The sequence below is a fragment of the Salmo trutta genome, chromosome 15 (genome assembly GCF_901001165.1).
Source record: "Salmo trutta chromosome 15, fSalTru1.1, whole genome shotgun sequence".
In the NCBI taxonomy this organism is placed as follows: Eukaryota; Metazoa; Chordata; class Actinopteri; order Salmoniformes; family Salmonidae; genus Salmo; species Salmo trutta.
In genome coordinates this window covers 63,781,048-63,799,102 of record NC_042971.1, presented here as the reverse complement: position 1 = coordinate 63,799,102, position 18,055 = coordinate 63,781,048, and the positions used below count along the sequence as shown (strand labels likewise).

The following is an 18,055-nucleotide window of genomic DNA, read 5'->3' as shown; positions in this document are numbered from 1 at the left end:
CCAGATCTGTTTGTGTCGTCTTGCCAACTCCTATTGCCATTGTCATGCCACTTGGCAAGATGGCACAAACAGATCTGGGACCAGGCAAAGACTGCAGTGTTTTCATGCAGCTTCTTGTGTTTAAAATATGACTAATCTATATAGTTTTGCTTCACCTTTTGTAACTTTTTTATCAAACTCTGAAAGCTTGTTCACCTACAGAACATAATGAACCTGTACAGATAATGTGCTGTTCATCCTCCAGGTTTAAAGTTTGACTCCAAGTTCATGAACTTCCGGGTACGAGCTTGCAACAAGGCAGCAGCTGGAGAGTACTCTGATCCAGTTACCCTGGAAACCAGAGGTAAGACTGTTAGTTACCCTGGAAACCAGAGGTAAGACTGTTAGTTACCCTGGAAACCAGAGGCAAGACTGTTAGTTACCCTGGAAACCAGAGGCAAGACTGTTAGTTACCCTGGAAACCAGAGGCAAGACTGTTAGTTACCCTGGAAACCAGAGGCAAGACTGTTAGTTACCCTGGAAACCAGAGGCAAGACTCTTAGTTACCCTGGAAACCAGAGGCAAGACTGTTAGTTACCCTGGAAACCAGAGGCAAGACTGTTAGTTACCCTGGAAACCAGAGGCAAGACTGTTAGTTACCCTGGAAACCAGAGGCAAGACTGTTAGTTACCCTGGAAACCAGTGGTAAGACTGTTGCCCTATGTTGTCTTGGATCAACAATTGTGTAGTTATTAACTGACTGTTTGACTGACTGGTTGATTGACTGGTTGATTGATTCCCTCCCCAGCGTTTAACTTCGGTTTCGACTCGTCGTCGTCCCATCTGAACCTGAAGGTAGAGGACAGGACTGTGGAGTGGGACCCCCAGGGGGGCAAGGGGCTGGAGAGCAAGGTCAAGGGCAAGGAGAACAAGGGCAGGTGAGAACTGAACTGGAACACACACAATGTGTCCCAAATGTACCCTTACACCCTACGCCCTGATTGGTATAAGCAATATGGTGAAATTTCCAGTGAGCCTATCAGAAGGAAAGCTGGAGCTTATTACCATATTGACCGCGCCTGTCAAATACTCTCAGATCTCCACAAGTTCATAGGACTTAGGGTCTAGGGTTCAATTTGGGATTGGACCTTATCTTAATTTGACCACAAACTGCCATTGAAATAGCCTGGTCCCAGATCTGTTTATTCAGTCTTGCCAATTCCTATGGTCGATGACACATTAGTCATCACTACATAACATTTGTTAGTAACCATATATGGGTTTATATAGAACAGAATAAATTGATCCCAGCCTACCAGCGTGCATACCGTACAGCCTACCAGCGTGCATACCGTACAGCCTACCAGCGTGCATACCGTACAGCCTACCAGCGTGCATACCGTACAGCCTACCAGCGTGCATGCCGTACAGCCTACCAGCGTGCATACTGTACAGCCTACCAGCGTGCATACCGTACAGCCTACCAGCGTGCATACCGTACAGCCTACCAGCGTGCATACCGTACAGCCTACCAGCGTGCATACCGTACAGCCTACCAGCGTGCATACCGTACAGCTACCAGCGTGCATACCGTACAGCTACCAGCGTGCATACCGTACAGCCTACCAGCGTGCATACTGTATAGCCTACCAGCGTGCATACCGTACAGCCTACCAGCGTGCATACCGTAAGGATCCCAGCCTACCAGCGTGCATACTGTAAGGATCCCAGCCTACCAGCGTGCATACTGTATAGCCTACCAGCGTGCATACCGTACAGCCTACCAGCATGCATACCGTAAGAATCCCAGCCTACCAGTGTGCATACCGTAAGAATCCCAGCCTACCGGCGTGCATACCGTAAGGGTCCCAGGCTACCGGCGTGCATACCGTAAGGATCCCAGCCTACCGGCGTGCATACCGTAAGGATCCCAGCCTACCGGCGTGCATACCGTAAGGATCACTGGACTGCAACAGCTCCAGTTGATTTAATAGTGGCTCAGGTCACGTGACCAAGGTCAACTTGTGGGTGTGCTGCTTCTTTATTTCTGTGCTGCTGTTGACCTTGACCTGCTGTTGACCTTGACCTGCTGTTGACCTTGACCTGCTGTTGACCTTGACCTGCTGTTGACCTTGTTGATCATGATATACTGTTGATGAAATTGTGTCACTATGAATATAACACCTCATTGAGATGGTTACAGTCCTATCTTGTCAACAGAAAGCAGTTTACGTTCATAAATGGTGCCTATTCTGAACCTCATTCTGTATGCTATGGTGTCCCACAAGGCAGCTGCCTAGGACCTATTATGTACTTGCTGTATACAAAGGATCTTCCTCTGGTGCGCTCCAATTTGTATAGCAACCATGTTTACTGACGATACCATTGTCTATGTAACAGGAAATGATGTAGGGCAGCTGAAAGAGGTTATATTGGAGCTGACATAAGTATTTCCAATTGGATCACCCAAAACCAAATGAGTGGTATATACAAACAAAAAAACTAAGTCAATGCTAATATGTACGAAGAGGAGAAGGAAGAAATGACCCTCCTTAACAGCTGTCAGTTGGCGGGACACCCATCGCAGAGGTTTCAGAGACGCAGCTGTTAAGTGTACTGCTAGACAACAGTCTCTCTTGGTCATCACACATTTCACAGCTTTGTAACAAAATCATCGGCATCTCCTGTATGATTGCGAAATATACACTACATTTACCAAAAATATGTGGACACCTGCTAGTCGAACATCTCATTCCAAAATCATGGGAGAGATTTGTTCTAAATCAACTCCTATGTTCATTACCTAGCCTGGTCCCAGATTGGTTTGTGCAGTCTTGCCAATTCCTATGGTCGTTGACACATTAGCGTGACAAATAAGACCAGAGGAGCTGGCAAGACTGCACAAACAGATCTGCGACCAGGCTACCAAAAAAGTAAGAGGTGGCAAGCCTGCACAAAGAGATCTGGGACCAGGCTACCATTCACGTGCCATTTTTAGATGTCACATTCTTCTGTGTTTGGGTCATGGTGGCTTGTGGTGGCTTGTGTTGTCTATCTGCTATCGAGGGGCGGTTTGAACAAGACCTTTTTGTCAGTAGCAGCCGGACACTTTAGAGGCTCATGTTTTATTAAAAGGCTTCCTCTCCTATCTTGGGTATCCACTTGCAGCGTTGTCTGTCAAAACGCTGTCTGCCAAGTTGAAGCATAATTTCCTTCAAGAGATAAACACATTTTATACTTTGTAAAGTTCCAGCATTGATAGTGTCAGAAAATGTTCTTGAAAACCAATTGTAGGCTGAAGCTCCCTCTTAAAGAGAGTTCAGAGTAGTAATCTCTGGATGTGGAAAGACATCTACTGAAGGTTGGTTTACTCAGCTACAATGTAGAATTTGCGTTTATTTAGTGCCGAATGGAATCTCTTTTAGGGTCTTTTTTAAATAGCAAGCTCCACCATGACTCCCACGGAATGTCTTTTTTATTTTAACCAGATGTTTTTATTGTTTCTTTGTGTTCGTCAACAGCGCTCATCTTACCAATCTGAAGAACATGTCAAGGTGACCACGTGTGACTTTTCAGCTGTAGGATGTAGCATTAGGCTAGCTGAATGTAGCATTAGGCTAGCTGAATGTAGCATTAGGCTAGCTGAATGTAGCATTAGGCTAGCTGAATGTAGCATTAGGCTAGCTGAATGTAGCATTAGGCTAGCTGAATGTAGGGTTAGGCTACCGTGTAACCAGTGGCCATATTAGGTAGAGACCGCCTGTGTTCATGTTTGTACGCTCCGACAATCGCTTTCATATAGGCTGTTCTGCGCATCAAGTCCCCTTTCGGGTTTTTGTGTGAACAGTTTAGGCTACAAACCTTTTCAGCAACGTTGCTCTTCTGAGAGAAACCTCCTGAAATGACTTGATATTGAGAATATGTGTGGTTTCTTTGTGTGACTGACTTAAGGAGACATCTACAGATGGAAATGGTTGCTTTTTATAAACTCTTAATTTAGGTCAAATGGAATGAATTGGGGAAATTCGATTTTGGTTTGCCGGGCCTCCCACAAACAAAGAATATAATGTGTTGTTATTCTGTCCTGAACCATTGAAAGACTCTCCATCTGTAGATGGCATCTTTCTTAACTGTTTCTCTTTCTGAAAACCTCAAGCTATATTCCTTTTTTCCCTTTGTCCTTTTAAAGAAATTATAACAAAATAAATAACATTAACTTTTATCCCTAGGCGACCCATCTCTGTTACAGAATTAATGTACAATTTAGTATCACCGAATTTATTTTTGTTTTTACTAATTTCTCTTATGCTTGCAACAAATGGTTTTGGTGAGTAACAATTCACTCTACTGTAATAAGTATAGAAACTGTAATGTCCATATTTGTCCGGTCATTCATTCCATCATATCATGTTCCCGAAATCACAATGAGGTCCATGTACTTTTTTGGCTAATTGTTTTCCAAGTTAAAACGTACAAATCAGGAACGTGAAAACAGCTCCTTTTTTTTTCTTTCTCTAAAAACAAAAAACAGAAAAGTGTTTGTTATTTTCTTAGTTCGTTTTTTTTGTTGCATATAAACAAAAAAATAACTTGATATTTCAGTTTTCACATGTGGGTGTGGTTAAATGTGTAATGCCTGTCATTGGGCAAATGCACAACCTATACTTCCTGTCCCTTCAAAATAAGAGTTCACCTTTCTAAATGCATTCTATTAATATTTATTAATGTCAAGATAAAGCGATATTTCTCCATTTCTGTTTAAGATGATAAGATGGTCACAGCAATGATTGTGTTTATTGACCTATTAATGAACTGATGTTACTCTAACTGTTTAGCTTCACTAGTTAGTTATTCATTGGTAATCTGAGCATCCTCGACTAATACTGTAGCTCTGCTGGTATTGCTGTTCTGTCTGTTGAGGGCATGGAAAGGAGAAGAGTGGAGGGTTTCAGAGAATTTACATAATTCAACAGAGTCACAATGAAGAGGTAGAGAAGCAGGGTGAGAGATTCAGATTACGAGCCAAAGGCTTGAGGCTACAGAGACTTTCAAATGACAGGCCAGTCCGCCACTCACACCCCTGCAGTACTCTCCTCTCCTCTGTCTGCCACATACTGACTCTCAGCCCTGCAGTACTCTCCTCTCCTCTGTCTGCCACATACTGACTCACAACCCTGCAGTACTCTCCTCTCCTCTCCTCTGTCTGCCACATACTGACTCACAGCCCTGCAGTACTCTCCTCTCCTCTGTCTGCCATGTACTGACTCTCAGCCCTGCAGTACTCTCCTCTCCTCTGTCTGCCACGTACTGACTCTCAGCCCTGCAGTACTCTCCTCTCCTCTGTCTGCCACTTACTGACTCACTTCCCTGCAGTACTCTCCTCTCCTCTGTCTGCCATGTACTGACTCTCAGCCCTGCAGTACTCTCCTCTGTCTGCCACTTACTGACTCACTTCCCTGCAGTACTCTCCTCTCCTCTGTCTGCCATGTACTGACTCGTAGCCCTGCAGTACTATCCTCTCCTCTCCTCTGTCTGCCATGTACTGACTCACAGCCCTGCAGTACTCTCCTCTCCTCTGTCTGCCACGTACTGACTCACAGCCCTGCAGTACTCTCCTCTCCTCTGTCTGCCATGTACTGACTCACAGCCCTGCAGTACTCTCCTCTCCTCTGTCTGCCACGTACTGACTCACAGCCCTACAGTACTCTCCTCTCCTCTGTCTGCCACGTCCTGACTCACAGCCCTGCAGTACTCTCCTCTGTCTGCCACGTACTGACTCACAGCCCTGCAGTACTCTCCTCTCCTCTGTCTGCCACATACTGACTCACAGCCCTGCAGTACTCTCCTCTCCTCTGTCTGCCACATACTGACTCACAGCCCTGCAGTACTCTCCTCTCCTCTCCTCTGTCTGCCACGTACTGACTCTCAGCCCTGCAGTACTCTCCTCTCCTCTGTCTGCCACATACTGACTCACAGCCCTGCAGTACTCTCCTCTCCTCTTTCTGCCATGTACTGACTCACAGCCCTGCAGTACTCTCCTCTCCTCTGTCTGCCACGTACTGACTCACAGCCCTGCAGTACTCTCCTCTCCTCTGTCTGCCACATACTGACTCACAGCCCTGCAGTACTCTCCTCTCCTCTGTCTGCCACGTACTGACTCACAGCCCTGCAGTACTCTCCTCTGTCTGCCATGTACTGACTCACAGCCCTGCAGTACTCTCCTCTCCTCTGTCTGCCACGTACTGACTCACAGCCCTGCAGTACTCTCCTCTCCTCTGTCTGCCACATACTGACTCTCAGCCCTGCAGTACTCTCCTCTCCTCTGTCTGCCACATACTGACTCACAGCCCTGCAGTACTCTCCTCTCCTCTCCTCTGTCTGCCACATACTGACTCACAGCCCTGCAGTACTCTCCTCTCCTCTCCTCTGTCTGCCACATACTGACTCACAGCCCTGCAGTACTCTCCTCTCCTCTGTCTGCCACATACTGACTCACAGCCCTGCAGTACTCTCCTCTCCTCTCCTCTGTCTGCCACGTACTGACTCTCAGCCCTGCAGTACTCTCCTCTGTCTGCCACGTACTGACTCTCAGCCCTGCAGTACTCTCCTCTCCCCTAACATGTAGGGGCGATCTAGGTCTGTATTGAAACCATCTCAGTGTAGCATTGCTGATCTAGTATTAGTGTTCAGGTCCCCCTTGTCCATGTATTCAGGAGCTGCAGCTGCTATTTCATCGCTGATAAACACTGAGGGGTCCACTGATTGGCTAAACACTGAGGAGGGGTCCACTGATTGGCTAAACACTGAGGAGGGGTCCACTGATTGGCTAAACACTGAGGAGGGGTCCACTGATTGGCTAAACACTGAGGAGGGGTCCACTGATTGGCTAAACACTGAGGAGGGGTCCACTGATTGGCTAAACACTGAGGAGGGGTCCACTGATTGGCTAAACACTGAGGAGGGGTCCACTGATTGGACACACCCTGTCAGTCCTTACTGACTCCTCACACCCTGTCAGTCCTTACTGACTCCTCACACCCTGTCAGTCCTTACTGACTCCTCACACCCTGTCAGTCCTTACTGACTCCTCACACATATTTCTTGTGCCACAGTACACACCATTATTGTTGTAATGTCCAATAGTTTTATGCAGACCTAAAACTCATCAGTATTGACAATGCTTTCATGGATATCAACGTTTCAGAAAAAGGCTAATTTAATGAACTTGAATTGTGTGTGTGTGTATAGTAGCCTATTAAATTCTACTAGATGGCAGTATTGACACGTAATTAACCCTGGAGTCTATTTGAACCCCGTTGGTATTTCAAGTTTTATAGTCACATGCACAAGTACAGTGAAATCCTTAACTTGCATGCTCTACCCAACAGTACGGTAATCAATATCAAAATAGTATAACTAATAAATATAATATATATATATATTATAAAGAAAGAAATGTAGATGACAGAGTGACACATTAAAAACATACAGACTTTGTATCATCATGCCTTCTTAATGGTTATATTAAATTTACCCAACCACCCACTAGCCATCCAATCCTCGTTTCCTCCGTCCTTGTTTCCTCCGTCCTTGTTTCCTCCATTCCTCGCCTCTCTTTCAAAGCACATCAGAGGAACAGGCCTGGGGGGAGGAACCTTCAAACCTTTGCCCCAATGTGCTTTGAGAGAGTGAGGGAGTAGCTGTGATGCCCAGTCCAGACACAACCCCTAGACTCCCTAACCCCCTTGACACTTGTTGGACAGATGTAAGCAATACGGTCAAAATTCCACCAAGCCTATCCGAGGGTAAGGTGGAGCTCTCGCCATGTCATTACCCATCAATCACTCTCGGGCTAGGGGTTATGTCTGGACAAGGCCTGGGTATCACGGCTTCTCGCTCACTCGGGAACTGTCTTTAAAATGTTACTAGCTGTAAATGTCCTTGTTTACTTCTTTCCTCACCTCCACATCACAGCACATTGAGGGAGGGCATTGAATTCCTCCCCTCCCTATCACAGCACATTGAGGGAGGGCATTGAATTCCTCCCCTCCCTATCACAGCACATTGAGGGAGGGCATTGAATTCCTCCCCTCCACATCACAGCACATTGAGGGAGGGCATTGAATTCCTCCCCTCCCTATCACAGCACATTGAGGGAGGGCATTGAATTCCTCCCCTCCCTATCACAGCACATTGAGGGAGGGCATTGAATTCCTCCCCTCCACATCACAGCATATTGAGGGAGAGCATTGAATTCCTCACCTCCACATCACAGCATATTGAGGGAGAGCATTGAAGGTTCCTCCCCTCAGGCCTGTTCCTCTGATGTGCTTTGAAAGAGAGGCGAGGAATGGAGGAAACAAGGACGGAGGAAACAAGGACAGAGGAAGCAAGGATTGGATGGCTAGTGGGTGGTTATATAACCATTAAATAAAGGTTTTTAATGGGTAAATAAACACTCGGTTACAAAAAATATCTAATAATCGTCAACCTAAAATAGAAATGGAGAAATATCTTTATCTTGGTATTAATCAGTGGTGGGAAAAGTACTCAATTGTCGTACTAGAGTCAATGTAAAGATGCCTTTTTAAAGAAAAATGACTCAAGTGAAAGTAATCGAGTAAAAAATAAGTCTAAAACTATCTTGTTTTAAATGTACTTAAGTACTCAATTGTCATATTTAAGTAAAAGTACAAAGTAAATGTGATACATCAAATTCCTTATATTAAGCAAACCAGACTGCACCATTTGATTTTATTTTGGGACAGACCGGGACACATTCCAACACTCTGACAGTATTTGTCATTCCCTGTCTGCCTATTGGCTAAGCCCTTGTCATTCCCTGTCTGCCTATTGACTGAGGCCATCAGTCATGTTCCAGTTGTTGTCTCCAGTCCCCTGAACATAAGAGCTGGACAGCAGATGGGCCATGCATGCATCCACAGCTGACATCCTCCAAGCGCTGACTGAATACACCAGAGATCCTAGGAATCCCTCTGGACAACCAGCCACAATAGAATGGAAGAAGAGCAATTTGGTTGCAGCAAAGTTACACACTGCCAGGCCCCGTAGATCAGCCAGGCTTCTATAGAACAGCCAGGCTTCTATAGATCAGCCAGGCCCCTATAGATCAGCCAGGCCCCTATAGATCAGCCAGGCCCCTATAGATCAGCCAGGCCCCTATAGATCAGCCAGGCCCCTATAGATCAGCCAGGCTTCTATAGATCAGCCAGGCTTCTATAGATCAGCCAGGCTTCTATAGATCAGCCAGGCTTCTATAGATCAGGAAGGCCTGTGTTAATATGTTAAATAGTAGCAGGTATTAAAATGGAAGATCTACCTCTCAATGTATTTTTTATATGACGTAAGCTATATGCCCAATACATTATCACTGCATATTGTCTTTGCTTGAATTGCCCTGCCAATGCATTGTTATTCTGACCATTTAAAAAATATATATATTTCAACATTTGAGGTAGGATATATGATCACACCGGGTGATAGATCCGTTGTTGTATTACTTGTAAAGAACAGCTGAGTGAGCATACATTTTAAATAATGTGCTTTTTATTTGTATTTTACTGGACTGATGGTGCCTGCATCTGATGATCAGTCTCAGCAGACAGACCACGTTTTAGATGGTACGAGATAGACGGCAAACCAGATGTCATTGTTTTCAATGAGAGCACGACGGTGAATGCCGTCGAGACTGGCGGTGGATCCCGTCGAGGCTGGCGGTGAATGCCGTCGAGGCTGGCGGTGGCTGCCGTCGAGGCTGGCGGTGGATGCCGTCGAGGCTGGCGGTGGATGCCGTCGAGGCTGGCGGTGGATGCCGTCGAGGCTGGCGGTGGATGCCGTCGAGGCTGGCGGTGGATCCCGTCGAGGCTGGCGGTGGATCCCGTCGAGGCTGGCGGTGGATGCCGTCGAGGCTGGCGGTGGATGCCGTCGAGGCTGGCGGTGGATGCCGTCGAGGCTGGCGGTGGATGCCGTCGAGGCTGGCGGTGGATCCCGTCGAGGCTGGCGGTGGATCCCGTCGAGGCTGGCGGTGGATCCCGTCGAGGCTGGCGGTGGATCCCGTCGAGGATGGAGGTGGATCCCGTCGGCTGGCGGTGAATGCCGTCAGCCGCCACGGTAGACTGAACTTGCCACCGGAGTTCAAATATTTCAACTTTTTCCGTCTGCCGTGGCGTTGTTTACTACTGGATGTTGATTTGGACTGTTTGTTTGCTGAAATCACCATAGCAACTCGTACCGTCGTGCTGGCTTGCTTTTTGCCGTCAGCCTCTTTCTTGCCGACTGGTATGAAGGTTTTTGCATCCCTCTTTTAAACGCAGTGAGGGTCCGCCTCTCAAAGTCCCTCCTCTCTCCCTTTCCTCCACTGACACTGACCAGAAAGGGACACCGTCTTCCAGCTGATGGTGAAACTCGAGTCACACCACATTATTTCTGCCTCATGGACAAATTCACGTTGTTTCTCCTATGAACAGAGAAAGTGAAATATTCCTCGATACTAAAAAAAAGACCCAAGTCGCTAATAATAACAACAACAAAAGCCTATAGAGACACTTTCCTACTGGTTCATTACTGCTGCAGTGCTGATAGTGGAAGTAGGGTGAACACACATTTTATGGCTTATCAAAATGCTGACTACAAAGTGTTGACTACAAAGTGTTGACCGTACTGAATAATAACTTAAACATGAAGTCACTCATAAAAACAGCAGCTCTTTGCTGTATTCGTTGACAGTGTCTCTCTAGTCGTGGTTTTAAACGTTTTACATCTCACAGCATCTCTTTGCTGTATTCGTTGACAGTGTCTCTCTAGTCGTGGTTTTAAACGTTTTACATCTCACAGCAGCTCTTTGCTGTATTCGTTGACAGTCTCTCTAGTCTTGGGTTTAAACGTTTTACATCTCACAGCAGCTCTTTGCTGTATTCGTTGACAGTCTCTCTAGTCGTGGTTTTAAACGTTTTACATCTCACAGTATCCACTGTAGCATTCTCTTATGCTGCTACATTACTGAAGACACGGTCATCTGAGCCATCTGATTGGCTAGCGGTAGACCTATAGTACACTTGATTTGCTCTCTGGGTCCACCGGGAAGGAAGAGTTTGTACCTTTCAGACACATGAAATGGTTCAAAATGGCAACAGTTGATCTACCCGGCGGCGCAGGACAGCTGGATCTGGTGCATCTACCGTCAACAGCCCGAGATGAGTGAATAACAACATAGGAACACAAGGCTTTATCGTTGCGTTTTTTACACAAATGTTTGCCGATCGACTAGGGGATGCCTTGGAGATCAACCAGTCGATTTTGATTGACAGCTTGGTGACCGCTGCTGTAGAGGATGTATTCCGGTCAGCCTCGTCACAGCACTGTTCCTAACAGTATCCTTCCATCCCTCAATTTCAACCTTTTTTTAAATAGTCCCTTACGTTGAGATCACATCAAACACAATAACTCATTTTAATTGTTTTGTTTCTCCTCTCATTTTGTCTATCACCCTTTTGTTTTGCTTGTGTCTAACACCACTACGCTTGAGTTTGTTTTGAAGAGTGTTCAAATACCCGCTTCATCTGTATCATACTTTTGTCAATCAGGCAAGAGATGTTTGTTTTATCTTTCTAGTGTACCAATCTTCTGTCAGCTAGATTGGTGCTTGGAGCTGAATATCTCGCTGACAGAAGATGGGCTTCTACACAGCATCCGTTTTTCACTCTGCTCTGTAGTCTTGTCTGTAATCACAGGAGGTTGGTGACACCTTCATTTTGGGAGGATGGGCTCGTGGTAATGGCTGGAGTGGAATCAGTGGAATGGTATCTTTTTTTTTTAACCATTATTTAACTAGTCAAGTCAGTTAAGAACAAATTCTTATTTACAATGACGGCCTACCGGGGAACAGTGGGTTAACTGCCTTGTTCAGGGGCAGAACGATAGATTTTTACCTTGTCAGCTCGGGGGATTCGATCCAGCAACCTTTTGGTTACTGGCCCGACGCTCCAACCACTTGGCTACCCTGCAGCTCCCTGTGTTTGATGCCATTCCATTGTCTCTGTTCCAGATGTTATTATGAGCAGCTGATCACCTCAGTCCAATGTCGGTGTGTTTTATTGTTGTTCTTCCTCTCCGTTGTAGAAGTGGAACTCCGTCTCCCAAGAGAACGTCAGCGACACGATCACCTGCTATCAGAGGAGGCAGAGACCGGTTCACTGGAGAGTCCTACACCGTGCTAGGTAGGTAAACACACACACACACACACACACACACACACACACACCGTGCTAGGTAGGTAAACACTCTTCACTCTGTCCCAGACACACACACACACACACACCATGCTAGGTAGGTAAACACTCTTCACTCTGTCCCAGACACACACACACACACACACACACCATGCTAGGTAGGTAAACACTCTTCACTCTGTCCCAGACACACACACACACACACACCATGCTAGGTAGGTAAACACTCTTCACTCTGTCCCAGACACACACACACACACACACCATGCTAGGTAGGTAAACACACTCTTCCCTCTGTCCCAGTCACACACACACACACACACACACCATGCTAGCTAGGTAAACACAACATTACCACATCACTGTGCTAGGTAAACACTACCAACCTTCCATGTATTTCATGTGCCATGTATTCAGAAACTGATCCATATCTATGACTGGGTAAACACAACCAAGTCATATGATGGATGTCTGGTAGCTAGGCCAATAGGGCTGCTTACCCAGACACCGATTTAAACAGCATGTTCAATAAGTACAGGATTAGGTATAATCTGTGTCTGAGAAGCCAGCCCATTGTGTAATTGGGTGTCTTGAGACACACCCAAACACAGAAGTCTCTACCCACGTAGTCATTAGTCGTGAATTTGACCCAAGGGTGATTTTATTTGGGGTTTCAAAGTTTTCTTATTTACATTTTTTTTTTATCAGCAGTCTCCAAATGATTTGTAATTATGTTCCGGCCCCCTGACCATCTGCTCAATTAATAAATTGTCCCACGGCTGAATCTAGTTTGATGATCCCTGATTTTATATTAACGTAGTAAGATATTTTGGGGGGCGCTGTTGAGCAATGAGCGGATAAGACGTGAAACTCAGAGCACATTTGTCTTAACATCTGTTGATTTATTGGCACACTAACTGAAGAGAAACATTTTTATAATCAGCTAATTATTTAATCATATAATATCCAGTCCTAGGTGATACAAGTATGGACTGTGGTCAACACTACTGGTATAATATAATAATGATACATACTATATTTACAAAAGTATATGGACACCCCTTCAAATGAGTGGATTTGGCTATTTCAGCCACACCTGTTGCTGACAGGTGTATAAAATTGAGCACACAGCCATGCAATCTCCATACATAAACATTGGCAGTAGAATGACCTGACTAAAGAGCACAGTGACTTTCAACGTGGCACAGTCATAGGATGCCACCTTTCCAACAAGTCAGTTCATCAAATTTCTGCCCTGCTAGAGCTCCCACGGTCAACTAGTAAGGGCTGTTATTGTGAAGTGGAAACGTCTGGAGCAACAACGGCTCAGCCGCAAAGTGGTAGTCCACACAAGCTCACAGAACCACCAAGTGCTAAGGTGCATAGCGCATAAGAATCGTCTGTCCTCGGATTCAACAGTCACTACCGCGTTCCAAACTGCCTCTGGAAGCAACGTCAGCACAAGAACTGTTCGTCTGGAACTTCATGAAATGAGTTTCCATGGCCGAGCAGCCGCACACAAGCCTAAGATCACCAAGCGTCGGCTGAAGTGGGGTGTAAAGCTCACTGCAATTGGACTCTGGAGCAGTGGAAATGTGTTCTCTGGAGTAATGACTCATGCGTCACCATCTGGACGAATCTGGGTTTGGCAGATGCCAGGAGAACGCTACCAAATACATACTGCCAACTGTAAAGGTTGGTGGAGGAGGAATAATAGTCTGGGGCTGTTTATCATGGTTCCGGCTAGGCCCCTTAGTTCCAGTGAAGGAAAATCTTAATGCTACATCATACAATGACATTCTAGACTATTTTGAGCTTCCAACTTTGTGGCAACAGTTTGGGGAAGGCCCTTTTCTGTTTCAGCATGACAATGCCCCCGTTCACCAAGCTAGGTCCATTCAGAAATGGTTTGTCGAGATTGATGTGGAAGAACTTGACTGGCCTGCACAGAGCCCTGACCTCAACCCCATTGAACACCTTTGGAATGAATTGAAACTCCAACTACAAGACAGGCCTAATCACCCAACATCAGTGCCCAACCTCACTAATACTGCTGTGGCTGAATGGAAGCAATTCCCTGCAGCAATGTTCCAACATCTAGTGGAAAGCCTTCCCAGAAGAGAGGAGGCTGTTATAGCAGCAAAGGGGGGGACCAACTCCATATTAATGCCCATGATTATGGAATGAGATGTTCGACGAGCAGCTGTCCACATACTGTTGGTCATGTAGTGTAATGTAATATAATATATTGATAATATAATCTCCCACCCCCAGGTGATACCAGTATGGACTGTGGTCAACACTACTGGGAGGTGAAAGCCCTTAAAGACTGTAAGTCCTATAGTGTTGGGATCTCCTACAGGAACCTGGGAAAGTTTGACCAGCTGGGTAAGACCAACACTACCTGGTGTATCCACATCAACAACTGGCTGCAGGCTTCCTTCGCTGCCAAGCACAACAACAAGGCCAAGAACCTGGACGGCGCCGTACCTGATCGCATCGGAGTCTTCTGTGACCTGGACTCAGGTGGGTTTATACAGTATAGTATAGGGGTTATTCGACACTTAACACTACGAGGTCCGGGCCTTCTGCTTTTTTTTTCTGTTCTACCTTATAATTAATTGCACCCACATGGTGTACCAGGTGTAAATCAGTCCCTGATTAGAGGGGAGCAATGGCAACACGCAGTGGAACTGGCTTGGAGGTCCAGAGGTGAGTATAAAAGGTATATAGTTTAGCAGTAGTTTCGTGGACGTCACTGTACCTGACTGCATCAGAGTCTCATGTGACCTGGACTCAGGGGGGTTGGTTTTATTCTACCAGGTCAGTTGACTGAGAACACATTCTCATTTACAGCAACGACCTGGGGAATAGTTACAGGGGGGAGGAGGAGGAGGAGGGGGGGGGATGGATGAGCCAATTGGAAGCTGGGGATGATTAGGTGGCCATGATGATATGACGAGAGTCTTGTGGTCTGTATCGTCCAATCACAGAGCAGATACAAGTCACATGATCCTCCAGCGCACCATGACGGCACCCGATAGCAGATCACATGACTTGCATCTGCGCCATGATTGGATGATACAGCAGCTATTTAGAGGCATACGGTGTTCGCCAACAGATCACGTGACTTGCATCTGCTCTGTGACTGGACGACACAGACCTCAATGCAGTATGGGATGAGTAGTTTGTTTCCCCCCTAACTCTGGTATGTACACAGTGTTTCCCCCCCTAACTCTGGTATGTACACAGTGTTCCCCCCCCTAACTCTGGTATGTACACAGTGTTCTCCCCCCCTAACTCTGGTATGTACACAGTGTTTCCCCCCCCCCTAACTCTGGTATGTACACAGTGTTTCCCCCCCTAACTCTGGTATGTACACAGTGTTCTCCCCCCCTAACTCTGGTATGTACACAGTGTTCTCCCCCCCCTAACTCTGGTATGTACACAGTGTTCTCCCCCCCTAACTCTGGTATGTACACAGTGTTCTCCCCCCCTAACTCTGGTATGTACACAGTGTTCTCCCCCCCTAACTCTGGTATGTACACAGTGTTCTCCCCCCCTAACTCTGGTATGTACAGTGTTCCCCCCCCCCCCCATAACTCTGGTATGTACACAGTGTTCTCCCCCCCTAACTCTGGTATGTACACAGTGTTCTCCCCCCTAACTCTGGTATGTACACAGTGTTCTCCCCCCCTAACTCTGGTATGTACAGTGTTTCCCCCCCCCTAACTCTGGTATGTACACAGTGTTCTCCCCCCCTAACTCTGGTATATACAGTGTTTCCCCCCCCCCTAACTCTGGTATGTACACAGTGTTTCCCCCCCTAACTCTGGTATGTACACAGTGTCCCCCCCCCCCTAACTCTGGTATGTACACAGTGTTCTCCCCCCCTAACTCTGGTATGTACACAGTGTTTCCCCCCCTAACTCTAGTATGTACACAGTGTTTCCCCCCCTAACTCTGGTATGTACACAGTGTTCTCCCCCCCCTAACTCTGGTATGTACACAGTGTTCCCCCCCCCTAACTCTGGTATGTACACAGTGTTCCCCCCCCCTAACTCTGGTATGTACACAGTGTTCTCCCCCCCCTAACTCTGGTATGTACACAGTGTTTCCCCCCCTAACTCTGGTACGTACACAGTGTTCCCCCCCCCTAACTCTGGTATGTACACAGTGTTCCCCCCCTAACTCTGGTATGTACACAGTGTTCCCCCCCTAACTCTGGTATGTACACAGTGTTCCCCCCCCTAACTCTGGTATGTACACAGTGTTCCCCCCCCCCAACTCTGGTATGTACCCAGTGTTCTCCCCCCCCCCTAACTCTGGTATGTACACAGTGTTCCCCCCCCCCCCTAACTCTGGTATGTACACAGTGTTTCCCCCCCCCCTAACTCTGGTATGTACACAGTGTTTCCCCCCCCCTAACTCTGGTATGTACAGTGTTTCCCCCCCTAACTCTGGTATGTGCACAGTGTTTCCCCCCCCTAACTCTGGTATGTACACAGTGTTTCCCCCCCCCTAACTCTGGTATGTACACAGTGTTTCCCCCCCTAACTCTGGTATGTACACAGTGTTTCCCCCCCCTAACTCTGGTATGTACACAGTGTTCTCCCCCCTAACTCTGGTATGTACACAGTGTTTCCCCCCCCCCTAACTCTGGTATGTACACAGTGTTTCCCCCCCCTAACTCTGGTATGTACACAGTGTTTCCCCCTCCCCCTAACTCTGGTATGTACACAGTATTTCCCCCTCCCCCTAACTCTGGTATGTACACAGTTCTTCTTTAAGTCGATTTCTAATCTTTTAAATTAATGTTTCACCTCGGAGGATGTGGTACCTATTCAATGTTTGGACCCACGATATCCAGAATGTTGTTGAAATGTGTATTTGTGGCTGTTTCAGTTCCCGAACCAGAACCACGAAAAGAGGGGCGCGGCCCGTCGGAGATTTATAGATATTGGTAGAGTTCATTTTGCATGGCCCGGTTTCCCGGGTGGATGGAATTCTCAATTTAGACCATTCCATTGGTGCTTAACCTCTACGGGCTAGGGGGCAGCATTGAGAATTTTGGAAAAAATATGTGCCCATTTTTAACTGCCTCCTACACCAACTCAGAAGCTAGAATATGCATATTATTGTTCAGGTTTGGATAGAAAACACCCTAAAGTTTCTAAAACTGTTTGAATGGTGTCTGTGATTATAACAGAACTCCTATGGCAGGCAAAAACCTGAGGTTTCATGCAGGAAGTACCCTGTCTGACAAGGTGTTGTTGTTCTTGCTTCTGTTTATTGAAGAGTCAGGATCTTAGCTGTAACGTGACAATTCCTAGGGCTCCAATAGGCTCTCAGAACCCGGGAAAAACCTGAACGATGACGAGGCAGCCTCAGGCTGAAACACATTATCTCCTTTTCCAAGTGTCCCATCAGAGGACAATAGAATTAGGCGCGTGCGCAATTCGACCCCGTGGAGTATTTTCCTTCGGCTGTTTAGCTAATTGCAGATTCCCGGTCAGAATATTATCGCTTTTCTACGAGATAAATTGCATAAAAATTGATTTTAAACAGCGGTTGACATGCTTCGAAGTACGGTAATGGAATATTTAGAATTTTTTTTGTCACGTTCTGCGCCATGCGCACGACCGTGATTTAGCATTCTGATAGTGTCTAGAACGCACGAACAAAACGCCGCTGTTTGGATATAACGATGGATTATTTGGGACCAAACCTACATTTGTTATTGAAGTAGAAGTCCTGGGAGTGCATTCTGACGAAGAACAGGAAAGGTAAGACCATTTTTCTTATAGGAAATGTGATTTTGGTGAAGG

At 46.5% G+C, this 18,055-nt stretch overlaps 1 protein-coding gene across 4 annotated transcripts in view; it reads left to right on the top strand.

Moving 5' to 3' along the window:
* Positions 1-18,055, top strand: part of LOC115149539 (FSD1-like protein) — an 82,987-nt gene that overhangs the window by 50,610 nt on the left and 14,322 nt on the right. The window contains exons 8-12 of one of the 4 annotated variants that reach the window (XM_029692483.1): positions 245-343; positions 788-917; positions 3,501-3,533; positions 12,121-12,215; positions 14,502-14,753. In XM_029692483.1, coding sequence (XP_029548343.1) covers positions 245-343; positions 788-917; positions 3,501-3,533; positions 12,121-12,215; positions 14,502-14,753 — 609 coding nt within the window. Of the gene's footprint in view, positions 1-244; positions 344-787; positions 918-3,500; positions 3,534-12,117; positions 12,216-14,501; positions 14,754-18,055 lie in introns of all 4 variants that reach the window. The other 3 variants (XM_029692482.1, XM_029692486.1, XM_029692485.1) reach the window with 3 other exon arrangements.